General features: G+C 29.3%; 1 protein-coding gene, 1 long non-coding RNA gene and 1 other non-coding gene across 3 annotated transcripts; 2 read left to right on the top strand and 1 right to left on the bottom strand.

The window, feature by feature from the left end:
- Positions 1 to 1,299: 1,299 nt before the first annotated feature.
- Positions 1,300 to 1,406, bottom strand: LOC133833390 (small nucleolar RNA R71). Its single transcript, XR_009892771.1, has one exon. It is a non-coding gene; the product is annotated as a small nucleolar RNA R71 (small nucleolar RNA).
- Positions 1,407 to 10,979: 9,573 nt separating this feature from the next.
- LOC133829335 (low temperature-induced protein lt101.2-like) lies at positions 10,980 to 14,971 on the top strand. Its single transcript, XM_062259130.1, has 2 exons — positions 10,980 to 11,060; positions 14,667 to 14,971. The coding sequence occupies exons 1-2, from the start codon at positions 10,980 to 10,982 to the stop codon at positions 14,748 to 14,750; spliced, it is 165 nt and encodes a 54-aa protein (XP_062115114.1). The 3' UTR covers positions 14,751 to 14,971.
- A 1,438-nt stretch (positions 14,972 to 16,409) lies between these two features.
- LOC133829337 (uncharacterized) lies at positions 16,410 to 17,517 on the top strand. Its single transcript, XR_009891696.1, has 3 exons — positions 16,410 to 16,654; positions 16,764 to 16,961; positions 17,087 to 17,517. It is a non-coding gene; the product is annotated as an uncharacterized LOC133829337 (long non-coding RNA).
- The last annotated feature ends 1,089 nt before the right edge of the window (positions 17,518 to 18,606 follow it).

Genomic DNA, 18,606 nt, shown 5'->3' on the forward strand with positions numbered 1-18,606 from the left:
AGATAAAAAGAAATTTGGGACGGTTCAACCACCCATAAAAAAAAATATATACTTATATTTATATTTATTGTTTTTTTTTTTAGTTGACGGTACTTGTGCCTCCTATCTATCCTTTTAATTTTTATAGTCGATGGCACTTGTGCCTCCTAATTTTGTTGTAATTTTATTTCTTTTATATCTTTGTTAATTGATGGCACTTGTGCCTCTTGACATTTGTTGTAATTTTCTTTATTTATATTGTTGTAATTTTTATTTTATTTAATTTCCGCAAATTACTAGTTGATGGCAATTTTGCCTCCTAGCTAGTTGATGGCAATTTTTGCCTCCTAGTCCTCTATCTTATGTTTAAGTTGATGGCACTTGTGCCTCCTAGTTTTTACCTTAATTTTGTTATGGTTGATGGCATGCTATGCCTCCCTACTCTTGCTTAAATTTTAGTCTTATTTAATTTTTGCCTTATTTTTCTTTGTCTTCTTTAATATTTTAGCGTAATATTGTGAAAAATACTTGAAAAAAAAAAAAAAAAAACCTAAATCTTGTCCTTTCACCATAAGCAATTCTTGCTTAAAGGAAATTTGACCAAAATTCCCATCCGCCTCTACTAATTAACCTCGGGGAGTTGTTAGTAGTGCGCGAGTAAGTGGAATCAAATAGGCCTGGGGACAAGTAAACCATAAGAATTATATTGTTGTGAAATCTCTAAAAATTCTAAGTATGCTCTGTGGTTGCGGTTTTAACTAATCTTCCACATCAGAAAATTGTTTGTTTGAGATTATCCTTGTTGCCTTGTTTGTGAAAAATTGTATGCATCATTGGGAACGTAACTCTAAAAAACGATTAGTAAAAAGACGTTTATCTTTGTTTGAAATTGAAAGTGTTAGTAAAAATTTGAGCATCATGGAACCTATTGCTAATATTCTTGATGAAAATGTTGTGCCTGAAAAAACTTTGCTTGAATATTTTGCACCTATTTCATCTAATGCTCCTTCATGCATTGTTTTACCTACTACTTCTGCTACTCATTTTGAGCTTAAACCCGCAATCATTCAATTATTGCCATCTTTTTATGGGTTAGATAGAGAGGATCCTTACATGCATGTCAAAGATTTCTTAGAAATTTGCTCAACATTTAAATTTCAAAATTTTTCTGATGAGTCGGTCAAACTAAGATTGTTCCCTTTTTCATTAAAAGACAAATCAAAAGCCTGGTTAAATTCCCTTCCCACGGGGTCTATAACTACATGGGATCAACTTTATAATAAATTCTTACTGAAATTTTTTCCTATGTCTAAAACTGATAGTCTAAGGAGAGAAATCTCCGAGTTTTTTCAAAAAGATAATGAAGAGTTTTATGAATGTTGGGAAAGATTTAAAGATTTATTATTATAATGTCCTCATCATGGTTTTGAAAAATGGAGACTTGTAAAATATTTTTATGATGGTTTGACTCCCTCTAATCGTCAAATGATTCAATCTATGCATACTGGAAAATTTTTAAAATTTCAAGGACAAGAGGCGTGGGACGCCCTTGAAGATTTATCTGTCAATTCACAACAATGGAATTATTTTGATCCTAGGTCTAGGTCAACTAATTCACCAAAAAGAGGAGGAAGGTATGAAGTAAAAGAAGAATTAGACTTAAGAACATCCTTAAATAAATTAGCGAGAAAAGTAGAAGCTTTAGCCATAAGCCAAACTATAAACTCTCCAATTCAACCTAGAAAAGATGTTTGTTCTATATGTTCTAGTCCTTGCCATAATGCCCAATCATGCCCTTCCTACCAAGAAGCCTTTTCTGAGGAGGCCAATGCACTTCATACTTATGGGAAACCAAATGATAGCCCATTTTCGTCCACCTACAATCCAAATTGGAGAAACCATCCGAACTTTTCATGGAGACAAAACCAACCCCAAATGAATCAAGGGCACCAATACAACACACAAAACCAAGCTCATGCCCCACAAAATCAACCATATTCGCAACAAAGAAAACCTTCCTTAGAAGATACTTTACAACAATTTATGCAATCCACCCAACAAATCCTACAAAATCAATCTCAATCTATTACCAAACTCGAGACACAAGTAGGACAACTCGCCACTGCTTTAGCTGATAGAGAAAAAGGAACATTCCCTAGTCAACCTATCCCTAATCCAAAAGGTCAATATGAGATAGGAAAGTCTAGTCATAATGGAGAAGTCAAATCAATTTCAACTCTTAGGTCTGGAAAGAAAATTGTCAAACCCGATTACATACCCGAGGTTGAAAATGAAAAAGAAAAAGAAAAGAGTCAGCCTCCTAGTTCTAATCTCAATGACTCATCAAACAAAGAAACTCCAATCCATCCTTTCATTCCAAAAGCCCCATTCCCACAAAGATTACTTCCAATTAAAAAAGGCAGCCAATATAATGACATCTTAGAAGTTTTTAAACAAGTTAGTATCAATATCCCTTTCTTAGATGCCATTAAACAAATTCCTGCCTACTCTAAATTTTTAAAGGATCTTTGTACTGTTAAAAGAAACACTAATGTTCCTAAAAAGGCGTTTTTAACTGAACAAGCTAGTTCCATTATTCAATATAAGAGTCTTGTTAAATATAAAGATCCTGGGTGTCCCACAATTTCATGCATTATTGGTGATCATTTTATTAACAAAGCTTTACTTGATTTGGGTGCTAGTGTAAATTTATTGCCTTATTCTGTTTATAAGCAACTTGGTCTTGGTGAGCTAAAACCTACCTCTATAACTCTTCAATTAGCCGATCGTTCTGTAAAAATTCCTAGAGGCATTATAGAGGATGTTTTGATAAAAGTTGATAAATTTTATTTTCCTGTTGACTTCATTGTTCTTGATACTCAACCTGTGGAAAATATGCATGCTCAAATTCCTATCATTTTAGGTAGACCATTCTTAGCTACATCTAATGCAATCATAAATTGTCGTAATGGTGTTTTGAAATTATCTTTTGGAAATATGACTGTTGAATTGAATGTTTTTAATGTGGTTAAATCTGTTGAGTGTGAAGAAGTGCATGAAGTTAACATGATAGATAGTATTTGTGAAAATGATGGAAATGACTTATTTGATTTTTGTGAAAAATACTTTGGTATGAACTTGCATGTTGATGACTCTAATGATGATGTGAATTCTTTGGTAGAGCCTATACCCTTAAATGAAACCAAAGTTGAACCTTTTTCACCCTTAGGTCATGTTCAATCAATTTCTGAGTCTCCAAAGTTAGACCTTAAACCTTTGCCAGAAAATTTAAAATATGCTTTTCTAGGAGAGTCTGAAACCTTACCTGTTATCATAGCATCCGCTTTAGATAAAGAACAAGAAGGTAAATTGTTAGATGTCCTTAGAAAACATAAAGAAGCCATAGGTTGGACCATTGGAGACATTAAAGGAATTAGCCCATCCATATGTATGCATAGAATCCATCTAGAAGAGAATGTTAAAACCTCTCGGGAATGTCAAAGAAGAATAAATCCAAATATGAAAGAAGTAGTTAGAGAAGAGGTCATAAAATTGTTAGACGTAGGTATCATTTACCCTATTTCTGATAGTCAATGGGTTAGTCCAGTTCAAGTTGTGCCTAAGAAGTCTGGGATCACAGTTGTTGAAAATGAGAAAAATGAATTAATCCCTACTAGAGTACAAACAGGGTGGAGAGTGTGCATAGATTATAGAAAGTTGAATAATGTTACTAGAAAAGACCATTTTCCATTGCCTTTTATTGATCAAATGCTTGAACGATTAGCTGGCCATGCATATTATTGTTTTCTTGATGGGTATTCGGGGTATAACCAAATCCCCATCGCCCCAGAAGATCAAGAAAAGACTACTTTTACATGCCCTTTTGGAACTTTTGCATATCGTCGCATGCCCTTTGGATTATGTAATGCACCTGCGACTTTTCAAAGATGTATGATTTCGATTTTTTCTGACATGGTTGAAAGATTTCTTGAAGTATTTATGGATGATTTTTCTATGTTTGGTTCCTCTTTTGATGAATGTTTGCACCATCTTTCACTTGTTTTAATTCGTTGCAAAGAGAAAAACCTTGTGCTTAACTGGGAAAAATGTCATTTTATGGTTAAAAAAGGAATTGTTTTAGGTCATGTAATCTCATCTGATGGAATAGAAGTTGATAAAGCTAAAGTTGACCTTATTTCAAAACTTCCCCCACCTAAAACTGTGAAAGAAATTAGATCATTCTTAGGCCATGCCGGTTTTTATAGAAGATTTATAAAAGACTTTAGCAAAATTTCTCGGCCTTTATGCCATTTACTTGGAAAAGAAAATGCTTTTGTCTTTGATAGTAATTGCCATGTTGCCTTTGAAAAATTAAAAAATTTGTTGACTACTGCACCCATTATTCGACCTCCTGATTGGAAAATACCTTTTGAAATAATGTGTGATGCTTCTGATTATGCTATAGGTGCTGTCTTAGGACAAAGACTTGAAAAAATACCTCATGTAATTTACTATGCTAGCAAAACTTTAAATGATGCTCAATTAAATTACTCCACAACCGAAAAAGAATTGCTTGCTGTTGTTTTTGCATTGGAGAAATTTAGATCTTATTTGTTAGGATCTAAAATTATTGTCTATTCTGATCATGCTGCATTAAAATATCTCTTATCGAAAAAAGATGCTAAGTCTCGTTTGATCCGTTGGATCCTGCTTTTACAAGAATTCGACTTAGAAATACGTGATAAAAAAGGATCTGAAAATGTTGTTGCTGATCATTTATCTAGACTAGTTGTTGAAACTATACATGATTCCACTCCTATCACTGAAACTTTTCCTGATGAACAATTAATGCATATTTCTTCATTACCTTGGTATGCTGATATTGTTAATTATTTGGTCACTAAAGAAATACCATCTCATTGGTCTAAGCATGATAAATCTAAATTTTATTCTGAGGTGAAAAACTTTATTTGGGATGATCCTTACTTGTTTAAATACTGCCCTGATCAAATAATTAGAAGATGCATTCCAAACTGTGATCAGTCTAAAATCATATCTTTTTGTCATGATCATGCATGTGGAGGACATTTTAGTGGTAAGAAAACAGCTGCTAAAGTTTTACAATGTGGTTTTTATTGGCCTACTATCTTTCATGATACATATGTTTATTGTAAAGCTTGTGAACGTTGCCAAAAGTTAGGAAGTTTAACTAAAAGAAACATGATGCCTTTAAATCCTATTCTTATTATTGACATATTTGATGTTTGGGGCATTGATTTTATGGGACCATTTCCTAACTCTTTTGGTAATCTTTATATTCTTGTTGGAGTCGATTATGTATCTAAATGGGTTGAAGCTATTGCATGCCACACTAATGACCACAAAGTTGTGCTTCGTTTTTTGAAAGAAAATATATTTTCCCGTTTTGGTTCACCACGTGCTATAATTAGTGATAACGGTACTCACTTTTGTAATAAGCCATTTGAACATTTGATGAAACAATATGGCATTACACATAAAGTCTCAACACCATATCACCCACAAACTAGTGGTCAAGTTGAAGTGTCTAATAGGGAAGTTAAGCACATTTTAGAAAAAACTGTGAATCCAACTAGGAAAGATTGGTCCTTAAGACTCATTGATGCATTATGGGCGTATCGTACCGCGTACAAAACGCCCATTGGCATGTCACCCTACAGACTTGTGTATGGGAAGGCGTGCCATTTACCTGTTGAGTTAGAACATAGAGCCTTCTGGGCAATTAAGCAGTTAAATTTTTCTTTAGACAAAGCAGGTGAGAAACGAAAGCTTCAACTCAATGAACTAGACGAAATTAGGAATGATGCATATGACTATTCAAAAAAGTATAAGGATCGCATGAAATTTTACCATGATAAAAATATTTTGAGAAAAGATTTTTATCCAGGTCAGAAAGTCCTTTTATACAACTCTCGTTTGCATTTATTCCCGGGAAAGTTACGCTCTAGGTGGTCTGGTCCTTACATTGTTCGTATTGTTTTTTCACATGGAGCTATTGAAATTGAAAATCCTAAAAATGGTGATATATTTAAAGTTAATGGACAAAAATTAAAACCATTTTTGGAATTAAAAACTGATGAAGTGGATGAGATACTCCTTGAGGACCCTGTTTACCATGCTCTTTGATTCCTGTGTGATCTTGATAACTTGTGTTTTATTTGTATTGTTGTTTTATGTGCGATTTAATTTTTGTTAGTTGTATCCTGTTCTATCTTGTTCTATCTTCGCAATGCACAATATCGAGGTACGACCATTCTAAACTTTACACTCTTGTCAATTTTAATTTATATTTATATTTTGACACATTGAGGACAATGCTTAAATTAAGTTTGGGGGTATCGAGTTTTATTGTGTTTGTTTTGTGTTTTATTTATGTTTGCTTTGCATTGTTTTTAATGTTTTGTGTTTTATTTTATGTATGCTTGTTTGAAAAGAAAAAAAATGTTTGTTTGAATTTTTTTTATTTATTTATATGTTGTGGTTTTGTTAATTTTTTTTTTTTTATTTGTTCATTTTCATAAAAATTCAAAAAAAAAAAAAAATTTAAAAAAATTATTTACAAAAAAAAAAAAAAAAAAATTTGGTGATATTTTTCATTTTCAATGATAAAAATTCTGATTGAGTTTGAAATTAATTCTCTTAAAAGTATGAATAATTTTTAAGCTTTGTTTTTAATTATAGGGTCAATTTTGCTTGTAACAAAAATTACATTTTTCATAAAAACTCTTATTTCCTATAAGTTTAAGTGAAAAATAATTTTAATAAAAACATATTTTCTAAAAGCAAAATTGACAATTTAATTAATTATATAAGCTTAACTTTTATTCATAATAATTTCTGAGAGTTATTTTCATTGTGCAATTTTTGAGAAAATCATTTTTATATCACCAATAAAAAAAAAAAATATATGTGTATTTTAATTTTTCTTTTGCTTGAGGACTAGCAAAACTTTAAGTTTGGGGGTGTGATAACTCTACAAAATAGAGTTATTTTACCATGTTTTACATGCTAATTGTTGCTTAGTTCATGAGTTTTTAATTAACTTATTAAGTTTTTATGTAATTTTTAATTTATTAGTCTTATTGTAGTTTTCTAGATTTTTATATGTTTTTATAGATATGTTATTATAATATGTTGTAGTTTAATTATTTAAAATTAGTATTGTTAGTTTGAATGCTAAAAATATGATTTTATTGAAATTAAATGTTATGTAAATTAAATTTTAATTAATGTTTTCATGGGAGTTATATGATATATTTTATTAATGAAAATATTTAATTTTAATTTAGTTTATAATTTATTGTGTAGGAAAATTATTGCCCTTGAAAAGCAAGAAAATCAAAGGAAAGATGGTAATTTTGAAAGAAAGTAACAAGAAAAATGGTGTTTCTCCAAAAGCCCAACCACGTGAGGCCCACTCTAGGCCCAACCCGTGGCCCCCCCTCCAACACCCAACCACCACATTGCTGCCATTTCCCTTATTGAGCCCAACAAAAATGCAATTTGTCCCTTTGTCCCCTATGACAAAAATGCCAACTTTTTACCCTTTTTCCTACACATTTTCACCACAACATCATCATTACACCCTATAATTTACCTCTACATACCATATTTATTTTATTTAATTAATCTAATCAATTTAATTAATTTAAATTGATTATTTTAATAAACTCACTTTGGCTATAAATATGGACTTTCAAGACCATTTTTGGGGTGCTTAATTTTTTGGTTACCATCTTTTTCTCTCATTTTCTCTCTACCATTATCTCTTCCATTTGGGTTTTTCAAGAGCATTTTGCAAGTATGTATGTCATTTATTTTGTAATTTCTATTCTAGTTATGTGCTTCTAATCTTTTTCATAAGATTATTAAGATCATGATGAAGCAACTTGTAACTAGGTAATATTTATGTTGTATGTTGATTTCCCTTGTAATGCAACAAAGTCTATGGATTTTTCTTCTTCATATATTTCTTTCATCTTAAATATCTTGTATTTTAGATTGTTAGAACATTTTTACACTTTGTTCTTCATTAGTGCATAAACATAATATTCTTTGTGTAAGATGTGTCATTAAATTGTACACATCCATGCTTAGAACAAAAATATTATGTTTTGCCTTATAAATAATGTTCATTGATTTATTTGTTATTTCATTAGATTGATTTACACTAAATGCTTTGAAATTATAATTTTGAAAAGTGAAGAAAAATCCTATCTTTTTATAAGAAAATTGTGCTTAAAATTATAAATATTTTTGGAAAATGATAGTTTAAATTATTTTAACTATCACTAAAACTTGGGAATCAATATACTAATAAATATTATTAAACTTACATTTTGTGGATTCTAGTATCTTAATAATCTTTTCTTTTAATACTTATTTTCAACTCATTATTGGTTTATTTTCATTATCTTAAAAAGCTTTATTTTTCAATATTTCATTTTATGTTCATACTATTAAAACTCATCAATCTTTGGAACTAGCTTAGAATTTATTACTTTTGATTTAAAATAGTTTCATTTTCGATTTTAGACAACTCCTTTGGGTTCGACATCCTTGCTTACGATCACTATTCTATATGGACGATTCGTGCGCTTGCGATATATAAATTTTTAAACATACCCGTTTAGGGTCCATCACTGATCTATGGTTTGATTGTCTGTCTTTGTTCTACTCTCAGAAGTAAAATAGTTTTTTTTATTCCTGTTATAATCAAGGTCCTTCTTAATATGTTCTTGAACTTGATTCACAAGGTCTGAGGTTTAGGTGGGAAGTGCAGTTTCCAAAAAAAAAAAATGCATACAAAAATTTGGGCATAAAAGTAAAGATACAGAGTTTAAGCATTTAGGATATGAATGCTATGACATTTGCTTTGGAAAAACAATAGGTTATATAATGAGAATAATAAATATAAAGAGGTAGGGTGTAGTTTCGAGAACTGTTCTTGTTGCATTATATTAGTAGTACACAATAATATATATATATATATATATGTATCATTTATGTGTAATTTTACATGTATACATTTATAATATATAATTTTGAGCAATGTTAGATGTATATATACAATATTACATTCGGATGTACAAAATTACTTAAATGGCCCCAATATCCAGAGTTGTAATAATAATGCATGCTATATAACTTGAATTTCAGCTACTGATGTAATTATATTTATCAAAATGATTCAAAAGACAACTAAAAACAATAATGAGCATGTTAAATAGAAAAGCATTTTGTCATAAAAGAAATTCCATTGTTTGAAACCATAGGTACTATATATTAATCATACCCAATTGGCCTAAAATCCTATTTAGGATGTTCCACACTACCTTCCTAAGTTTATACGCACTTAGGCACACTATATGTGACCACAAAGCATGGAAGCACTGCCTTTGGATCCAAAACGAAAAGCACATCTGTGCCATCGGATTGTTCGCCAACGTGGAATGATCCAACGATAGAATGAAAGCCACCTCCTTCATCATTAAGTCCATGTTCGTCCAAACGAGCAATACGACCTGCAATGACTTTACATACTACAATAGCTTTCTTTGCCAAAATTCCATTTGAACGACACTCATCACTACTAGACGACATGCTTTCATGAGCTTCTCCACTCTGCTCAAAGAATGAAACTAAGCCATCCTCGAGTGAAAATTTTAAATTCAAAACTCTACAAACACCACATCGTTTATTTTCACACGTGTAAGAAGACGATTCCTTGGATCCCAAGGAACAAGAAATTGTCGTTGCATGCAACTGCAAAAGCTCATTCCCACCATTAGCCTGTAAATCTCTGTCCGAACGGCACGTCGTATACCTGTATTTTTCAAACATTAGAAGAGTATGTAAACTGTGACTCACTCTTAGTATTTTATCGATTTTGAGGCTTGTTTTGTGAAGCCAACCTGAGTGGATTGTATTTTCCACGTATCTAAACAAAGGGCTTCCTTCCAAAACCTCTGAAACCATATTAACAAGCCATGGAGTTGGAGAGAAAACAACTGAGTTGAAATCAAGTTTTTTTAAGGGTTTTAACGACTTGTCGTTTAAACAGGAAGTGGGTTTTGGTTTTTTTGAGGATTGGATACCGGATGTTGGTTTGAAACATCTTACACTTGTGCTTGGATGACATGCCAGGATTGCTATGGTGGCTGCAATTAGACACTTTTCATCCATGGAAATTATTATTATTTTGGGTGAAAAATGACCAAATACATGTATTTTTCTTGTTATAAATTTTGGCATATTAAAATGCGTCCCAATGAGAAGACTTGCTCATTTTAAAACATAAATTATGGAGCTAATTTTTTTTTATTATATACATAAATGGTCACTAATTATTAATATTCTTAAACTTTTCTTTTTTACTTCCTTCTTTCCAATTGACACTCTCATATCTATAAATGCCCATAAAATATATATATGGAATAAATTTTATGGATTTGAAAAATGTACCCAAAATTAGTAATTTAAGAATATGAATCAAAATTAGTGCATTACTAATATATGATTGTATACATTAATAATTATTAATAAAGAAAGTAGGATTAATTGTGTTTCTTAGTAATCTTTCTACAAATATTTGTTACCTTTAATATGTTATTCATTATGGTACGTATGAAAATGTTTTCCACTAAGTATAATAAAATAAAAATGTAGTATTTTCAGAAAAAGAAAAAAATAGCAGTTTGACTAGTGCATGGTACGTGTCTGATTTTCATGCAACGTAGGGGTTCAAATATATTAGCTTAAATAATTGCTTAATTGTCTCATCTCAAAAAAGATATATGAAGCTCATCAGCTCACACCATTCAAAGTCTTATATTCCATCAAATAGGCCACTTTTTTCAGGTTTAGTTAGTTATTAGAAGAGAATAAATCGATATTCTAATAAGTTTGATAACTATAATTAATTTATAAGCTAATAATAATAGATAATAGAGTTAATGAAAATGGGATCAGATGCATTCTTAGAGGTGATTTTGGCCATCTTTCTTCCTCCTGTGGGTGTCTTCCTTCGCTATGGCTGTGGGGTAATAATTTTCATTCTCTCACTCACTGAACCCATATATCATGATTAACTTATTTGCTTTGTGTGTATGTATGTATGTATGTATGTATATATACAAAAATATGGGAGTTTTTTTAAAAAAATCTTTTATGGCTTTTTTTTAAATGTTTTTCTTTTTTGTCTATGAGTTTCGTTTTCCCATATGTTTGTATAAATTTGTGCTTATGCTATACATTAGTTCTTAATTAAGTTTTTTAAAACTGAGAGGCTACTTTTGTATTTTTTTTTATCCTTATTTGTTTTTTTATAGAAAAAATAGTATTTTTTCACTTTTTTCTTTTATTTTTTAATTTTTTTAATCATTTTTTTCCATTAATTATATTGTCCTTTAATTTTCTCTTTTTTTCCCTTCATTTTTTAACATATATATTATATTTTTCAATAATAGATAATTATATATTTTTTTTATTAATGCACTCTTTTTTTACAGGTTTTTTTACTATATGTAAAAAAAAAAATCAAATAATTTTTTTCAAACTTTTTCTTTTTGTTGTTTCTTTCTTCTTCTTTCTTTTTTTTTTAAGTTAAGTAATTGGTTACCTAATAAATTACCTATATTTATATATATATATATATATATATTCAAATGTGGATGTTTCCATTGGGTAAACCATTACCATCTTTGGGGTAACTAGTTACTTATATTATGGGTAACTGGTTACCTAATAAATTGTCTTTCACACACATATATATATATTTTAAAATATGGATGTTTCTATTGGTTAAATCGTTATGATCTTTGGGGTAACCCGTTACTATAACCAGTTACCTTACCAATATTCTGGGTAACATTTACAATCTTTGGTTACCTATATTATGGGTAATCGGTTACCATGAGGATAAACTTTTATTATCTTAGGGGTAACCAGATACTTATATTATGGGTAACTGGTTACGATAATAATAACTTGATATCATTTTAGAGGTAACCAGTTACCATCTTTGGGGCTACATTAATGAACATGAACTAAGCTAAATAACACTTTGTGGTTCTATACATGATCTCCTAGATTAATCGATAAAATGAAAAATAACTTTATAGGGAAATGAAAAAAAATGAAGGAAACTATCAAAAACCAAACACAATGGGAAAAAACGAGGGAAAGAAACAAACAATACTCCTTTTGTGTAAATTCTCAATGAAACAACTCCACCTCCAAGCTTGTGCACACAAATGAAAACACTCATACGGGCAAGAGAGTGAATGATGATAGTGATCTATAGATAGATAAAAGAATAACATGCTTACGTGAATCCAATATGTAACCAATATGTTACTATTGACTCTTGGAACTATTAACCTCTTCAACTCACCAAGCTTAGGTGGTAAAAGTGAAGTCTATTTATTATCACGGTGGATCTAAGAAAAATGAAACAACACAAAAAAAAAAACTAACAAAATTTATTTGAACTTTTTTACGTATAGTAGAAAAAACTATAAAAAAGAGTACAATAATAATAAAATATTATGTGATATTAAAGTATATAAAATATATGTGAAAAAAAAAAAGAAAATAAAACGAAAAGAATAAGAAAATAGAAGGAGAAAAAAGTAAATAGAAAAAAATGGATGAAAAAAATGAAAATAAAGGAAGAAAAATGAAAAAATAGAAAAAGAAGAAAAAAAGATGAAGGAAAAAAATGGTTAGTGAAAAATGAATTAAAAAAGGGAAAAAAATGAAAAAGTGAAAAGAAAGAAGAAGAAAGGAAAGGGAAGGAAAAATAATGAAAATAGGGGAAATAGAAAGAAAAAAAACAAATTTGTATTTAAAATTAAAAAAAATATAACTATCATAAAAAAAAATATGACATAATTAAATTTGTTTGAAAATATATGGAAAAGAATCCTATAAGAAAACAACTTTCAAATAAATAAAAAACTATAAAATTGTGGAAAGTTAAATACTCCTATTTTTGTAAACCTACTTAAAAAAAGCCATAGATATAAAAAATCCCATAAATATTCTAGTTTATCAATTTACAATAAATTTTAAATTAAACTCTCAAACTTTCTAAATATATATATATATATATATCATAATTTTTTGCTTAAATCTAAACAAAATAAAATAAAATTGTTTTGATTCATTTTTTTCCAACCTAAGTTCCAATTAGAGAATGGAGAATTGAACCCTTCACCTTCTCTTTAACAATCAATAGAGTCACCACCAATCCAAATACATTTATTTGTTTAAACCATAGTTTTAGATATTTGTATATACTTTTTAACAATACTTTGCACAAAATTATATCAAAGATAATTATTAGAATTTGAATACCTAATAATAAATACTAAAAAATTTAACTCACAAATCTTAAAATATATTAATATAATTATAAAAATATAAAATTGAGAAAAATAATAGACTTTTATTATAATTTTAATTTATAGATAATTGACAAATAAAAATTTGTTATCATTATTAATGTCAAAATATCGGGCTTTTTATCATGTCGTGCTTTTGGGCTAGTTTGTTCGTGATTTCGTGTCGTGCCTTCGGGCTTGTCGTGCCGTTCCGTGCCAATTTTCAATTCGTGTCGTGCTTGGCCCAAGCCCATATTTTTTCGTACCGTGTCGTGCTAGAAAGCCCAACCCGTATTTACAGCTTTAGTTCCAATCAGAAAATATATCTCATTACATTATTTAGTTTTACATTCAGTTGATAAGTTACGACTCTAGTTTTTTTTACATGTTGGTGTTCATTGTAGTTACAATGAAACTCTTGCACATTTTCCAAGAATTCTGACTAATTTAAGGTGTTGAAAATAGGATTCTAGACTTCAAGTACCATCACAAACGCAAGATTTTGTTTAGACCCTGTTTTCGACATTTTAAACTATCTAAAATTTTGTTAAAACATGGGAAAGATTTGTTATAACTACAATGAACACCTTTATGTAAAAAATCTGGAGCACGGTACAGTACAACTTTAGCACCATAGTCGTTTCCTATATCTTATAACAATCATAAATAAATTATAATTTTCGTTTTTAAAAAAATCAAATCAAATAAAATCTCATCTATATATATAGGCTTAAATTATTATTTGAAGGCTTATTTGTAGCAAAATCCCAATTTAATTTGTGTTTTGCTGTTAGGCTTCTAATTTTAATTTTTTATTTAATCAACTCCCTCATTTTATAAAATTAAAATTGATAGGTTTTTTTTTCACTTTTCCATCCAATTTTTCTTTTAGATTTCTATTTGAATCTTAGATTTTAGCAAGCAAAAAATTTCTTAGAGAAAAGAGTAGGAAACATTGAAAAAAAAATTCTAAAATTTAATAAGTGACTTTTTTTTAATATGTATTTATAATTATTCTAAATTTTATAAAATTATACTTTGTTTAAATTTTATTTTTTCTAAAAATAATTTCTCAATCTTTTGTTTGAATCTAAACAAATAAAATCTTTTAGATTTTTTTTTTCTCTCCTAAAATTCAAGATTCAAACAAAGATAAAAACTAGATTTTTGTAGTAAAAATTCTCAATATATATATTTATCCATTTTCACTTAGTTGTGCAACTTCAAATTTTGACATTAGATTTTCTGAATTATTAATTGCAGGTAGAGTTCTGGATCGATTTGTTGCTGACCCTGTTGGGATATATTCCAGGAATTATATATGCAGTTTATGTATTAGTTGGATGATGATTAGGTTAGGTTGCTTTTTTTTTTTTTTTTTTTTTCTTTTTTTTGTCCTTCAAATTCAAATTCAAATATTTATTTAATTTAGTGCTATAATATGTTAAACATTTTCTTCTGTTATGTTGGATGGTGACATATATATGTATTTTAAAATTTTGTTTTTGTTTTTTTCATATTTATGTGACCGTTTTTCTGTCAGTTTCCTCATCAAACGTATGAATAAATTAAAACCCCTTCACACACATGGACTCACTCATACGCCTACAAAATAATAAATAAAGCATAAGTATATAAATATTTATATATTTTTATATGCACATACCAAATAAAGTCAATAATTGATATTTCAACTAATCTTGTGTTTAAACAAAGTGTTAAGTTAAAAGAAAAACTGTTAGCTGAAAGAGATAGCTTTCAGTACATATGCATAATTTTATATATATATATATATGGGTGCACTCTTAATGGTTACTACCCATGGATAGTTACTTTAATATTAACCATTGAATTAAAATCAATAGTTCATATTAACCATTGATTTTTCAAATTTTTGGAAGGTTTAACTGATGGAAAAAAGTGTATTTATTATGAAAATATAATATTGTAAATTTTTCATTTTTTAAATATATGTCAATTTTTAAATATAGCTAATGTCTCTCATTGATTGGACACAACATTAATTATGGGAAAAGAAAAATTACTAAATTCGAAATTAATGTAGGAAAAAAAATATTTACTTGTTAGTGACTTGCTATACCAAGTCACTATGTTATCAAATCATCATAATTGTTAGTACCCATCTATGGGTAGTAACCATTGAGAAGTCTTCCATATATATATATTTATATTGTTGTTTGAGGAAAATATGTTTATAAAGTTTGCATATAATGTGAGTTTTTAAAAGTATACTAATACATAGATTATGTTATACATTGTAAATTCATGATAAAGAAAAGTGAATATAACTTAATATATTACAAATTTAATAGTAGATTTAAGGGCTTGAGCTTGAATCATTCTAGCATATAGGCTTAAGTTCCCTCAATTTTTAATTTGTGATTTTTGTTAAATACCAATAAATTTGATTAAAAAAATAGTATTAAGCTCATCTTAAAATATTTTCTGACTGTTACTGGAATGCTATCAATTTTATTTATTTATTCAGAAAAATTGATAATCAATTTACAAATCAAGAAATAATATTTTAAATCTCATATATGTAAAAAGATCACCAAACCATCTAGATTGGAGAAAGCTTAATTTACAGACATGAACAAAAAGCTTACTTCTAGTTCTAGATTCTTAGTGCAACACCTGATATATTGAGAGGTCAATCATTTATTTATATTTATATATATAAATATAGATATATATATATATATAAGCATCTATAGAGCAGCAGGCCAGAAGGATAGAAAATGATTGCATAGGCCATAAGTAACATTATTAAACTGATCTTTGGTCTGTAGTATTTAATGAAACTGGGGTCCTCCGTTGCCTAGCTGCTGGTATCTATCTTCGTATATATATATATACTAGTAAAGAAAGACACGTGCAAGGCACGTGTTCAGTTTAGAATTAGTTATGAATGTAAATATTGTAATAAATAAAAAATAGACATTAGCCATTACCTTTATGGTCACCATCGTTTTTTCATATTTATTGTTTTTATCAAAGAACGGTTTGATTTTTATTTTTTGTTTGTTTTTGGGACAAATCTTGCATTGTTTACTCTTTTCTTAGGTGTTTTTATTTTACATATATTGATCTAAATTATGGTTCTGTTAGATGACATTACATTTTCTGCATTGGAGGAAGATCCATAGTTCCTCAAGATAAGGGAATTTCTTCAGGTTTTCTGTACTGATCAGAGTAAAACATTCTAGTTATATTTCGGAGACTGCGAGGTATAAAATAAAAATTAAGCTTTTTTTCTAATTTCTCTCTCTCTATATATACAACTTATAAATATTTATATCTTTTTTTTAATTTATTATTGGTTTGTGGACATTAAAGGTTGGCTTTAATCTTAAAGAGTTACAAGAAGTTGGTATTCCTCCGCCGGTCGAAATTGAGAATTTAGAGCTGAAATGTTTAAGAGTTGAAGAATCATCAACCTATTGTTCAAGTCTCTTTGATGGCCTGCTCTGGAGTTGTCATCCGAAGAAAATATCTATTTCCTCCGATTCCATACTCCAAAGAAACTGCGCAAAGGTAAAACAATATATACATATGTACTTGAATTCACTTTGATTTAAATTATATATCAAGTCTCATTGTTCATATTGAATGAATAATTAATTTATTTACTTTTTTTTTTGTTTATGTATTTTGTTTAGATTCTACATGAAAAACTATTATTGGCGAGAGCAACAAGGTCGAAATGCTGCAATTCTCTTAACAGAAGATGTTGGCGGCATGAGTTGAAAAGTGTAAGCATGGAGATCTCTCAATGGACGGAGTTTGAAGATGAGCTGCGGCTTCTTTATTGGGACCAGTTGCCGCGCACATGGCCAGTGCTTGGAGATTTCGATCAAGTATTCTTCCATTTGGTCTGGGATTAATTAATGGACTAAAATATATTGTAAAACTATTCAACAAATGGAATGTTTGTAATGATACTTACGACTCCTCAACCAATATTTGTCCAAATTATCCCTACTGAACCAATATTATTTGAGGCTGTAACTATCTAAATTTAAGACTATTTTATATATATATATGGGATGGAATCAAGCATCATGAGAGTAAACACTCATCTTCTAGACTATCTAAGCATCATGATAACAGATCATCCAGGTCCTTAAAACATTCTGATTACAGATCAAAATCTAAAGAGAGCCTCTGTCACGTTTCGATGACAGATACAACCCTTCAGAGTCTCATGACACACATGAAGATGGTAACTCTTCCATCAGCAAATATTATCGATCAGATAAATTTCATGATGAGGAGAATTGAACCAGGGACCACAAAATACAATGGGACAGTTCCTGCTTGCCATTCCGGTAAGTGAAAATATGTTCTCTTTGCCTTCAGCTTTATTATATAATATATAATGTTTATCTATTTGTAACGTGGTACTGAATGCGAAAGGTTGTGTACTTTTGAAAGATACTCTTGAAAGGATGTGTATTTTTGAAATGGTGCGAAAGTTTATTTACCATTACTGTTAAATTGTAATTTTTTTTTTAGCATATTCTCTTAAAGTCGTAACAAATTCTGTTAAAACATACCAAAATCCGTTAAATATCAAACACCGTTAGATAACCATTTATATAATAGGTAAGATATATAAATGTATGATGTATACGAAATTACAGATAGACTAGGGATAACTGAAAAAGATTTCATACACTATGTATGTAATTATATAATAGCTTTTCATGTAGGGATAGGGTAGTAGTAGATAGTAAATATATAAATGCACATAACTTCCTCATCCCATGACTTGTATATATATATATATATATATGTTTTTTAACAAATCTCTGATTCAAGCAAAAGCTTTGATACCTTGGTCATTGGCATAATTATTTGTTTAGGGACAAAGATTCCCTCACTTGGGTTTGGATGACCTTAGTTTATGTATTAATTATAATTATTTTAGAATAAGAAAGTAAAAATGTTGTATTGTGTTAACATTATTAGCTGCGTGGGCCCGAGAAGGGACCAGATTCAGTAAAAATAATTAACAACCAAAGAAAGTAAGTAACATTTTTGCATGCAATGTCTCCTCAACTCCACCCACTAACTCCCAAGAGGATCATATCATACATTTATAAATATAGTCATATACACACACACACACTTGTGTTTGCTTGTCTTAGTGGGCTTCCTCTTAGGAAAATGACACCCA

The sequence above is a fragment of the Humulus lupulus genome, chromosome 4 (assembly GCF_963169125.1).
Source record: "Humulus lupulus chromosome 4, drHumLupu1.1, whole genome shotgun sequence".
NCBI classification, from domain to species: domain Eukaryota; kingdom Viridiplantae; phylum Streptophyta; class Magnoliopsida; order Rosales; family Cannabaceae; genus Humulus; species Humulus lupulus.

Coding starts and splice junctions, on each gene's coding strand:
- LOC133829335 (XM_062259130.1), top strand. CDS start 10,980: ATGGGATCAGATGCATTCTTAGAGGTGATTTTGGCCATCTTTCTTCCT. Junction 11,061..14,666: donor TCCTTCGCTATGGCTGTGGG/GTAATAATTTTC, acceptor TATTAATTGCAG/GTAGAGTTCTGGATCGATTT.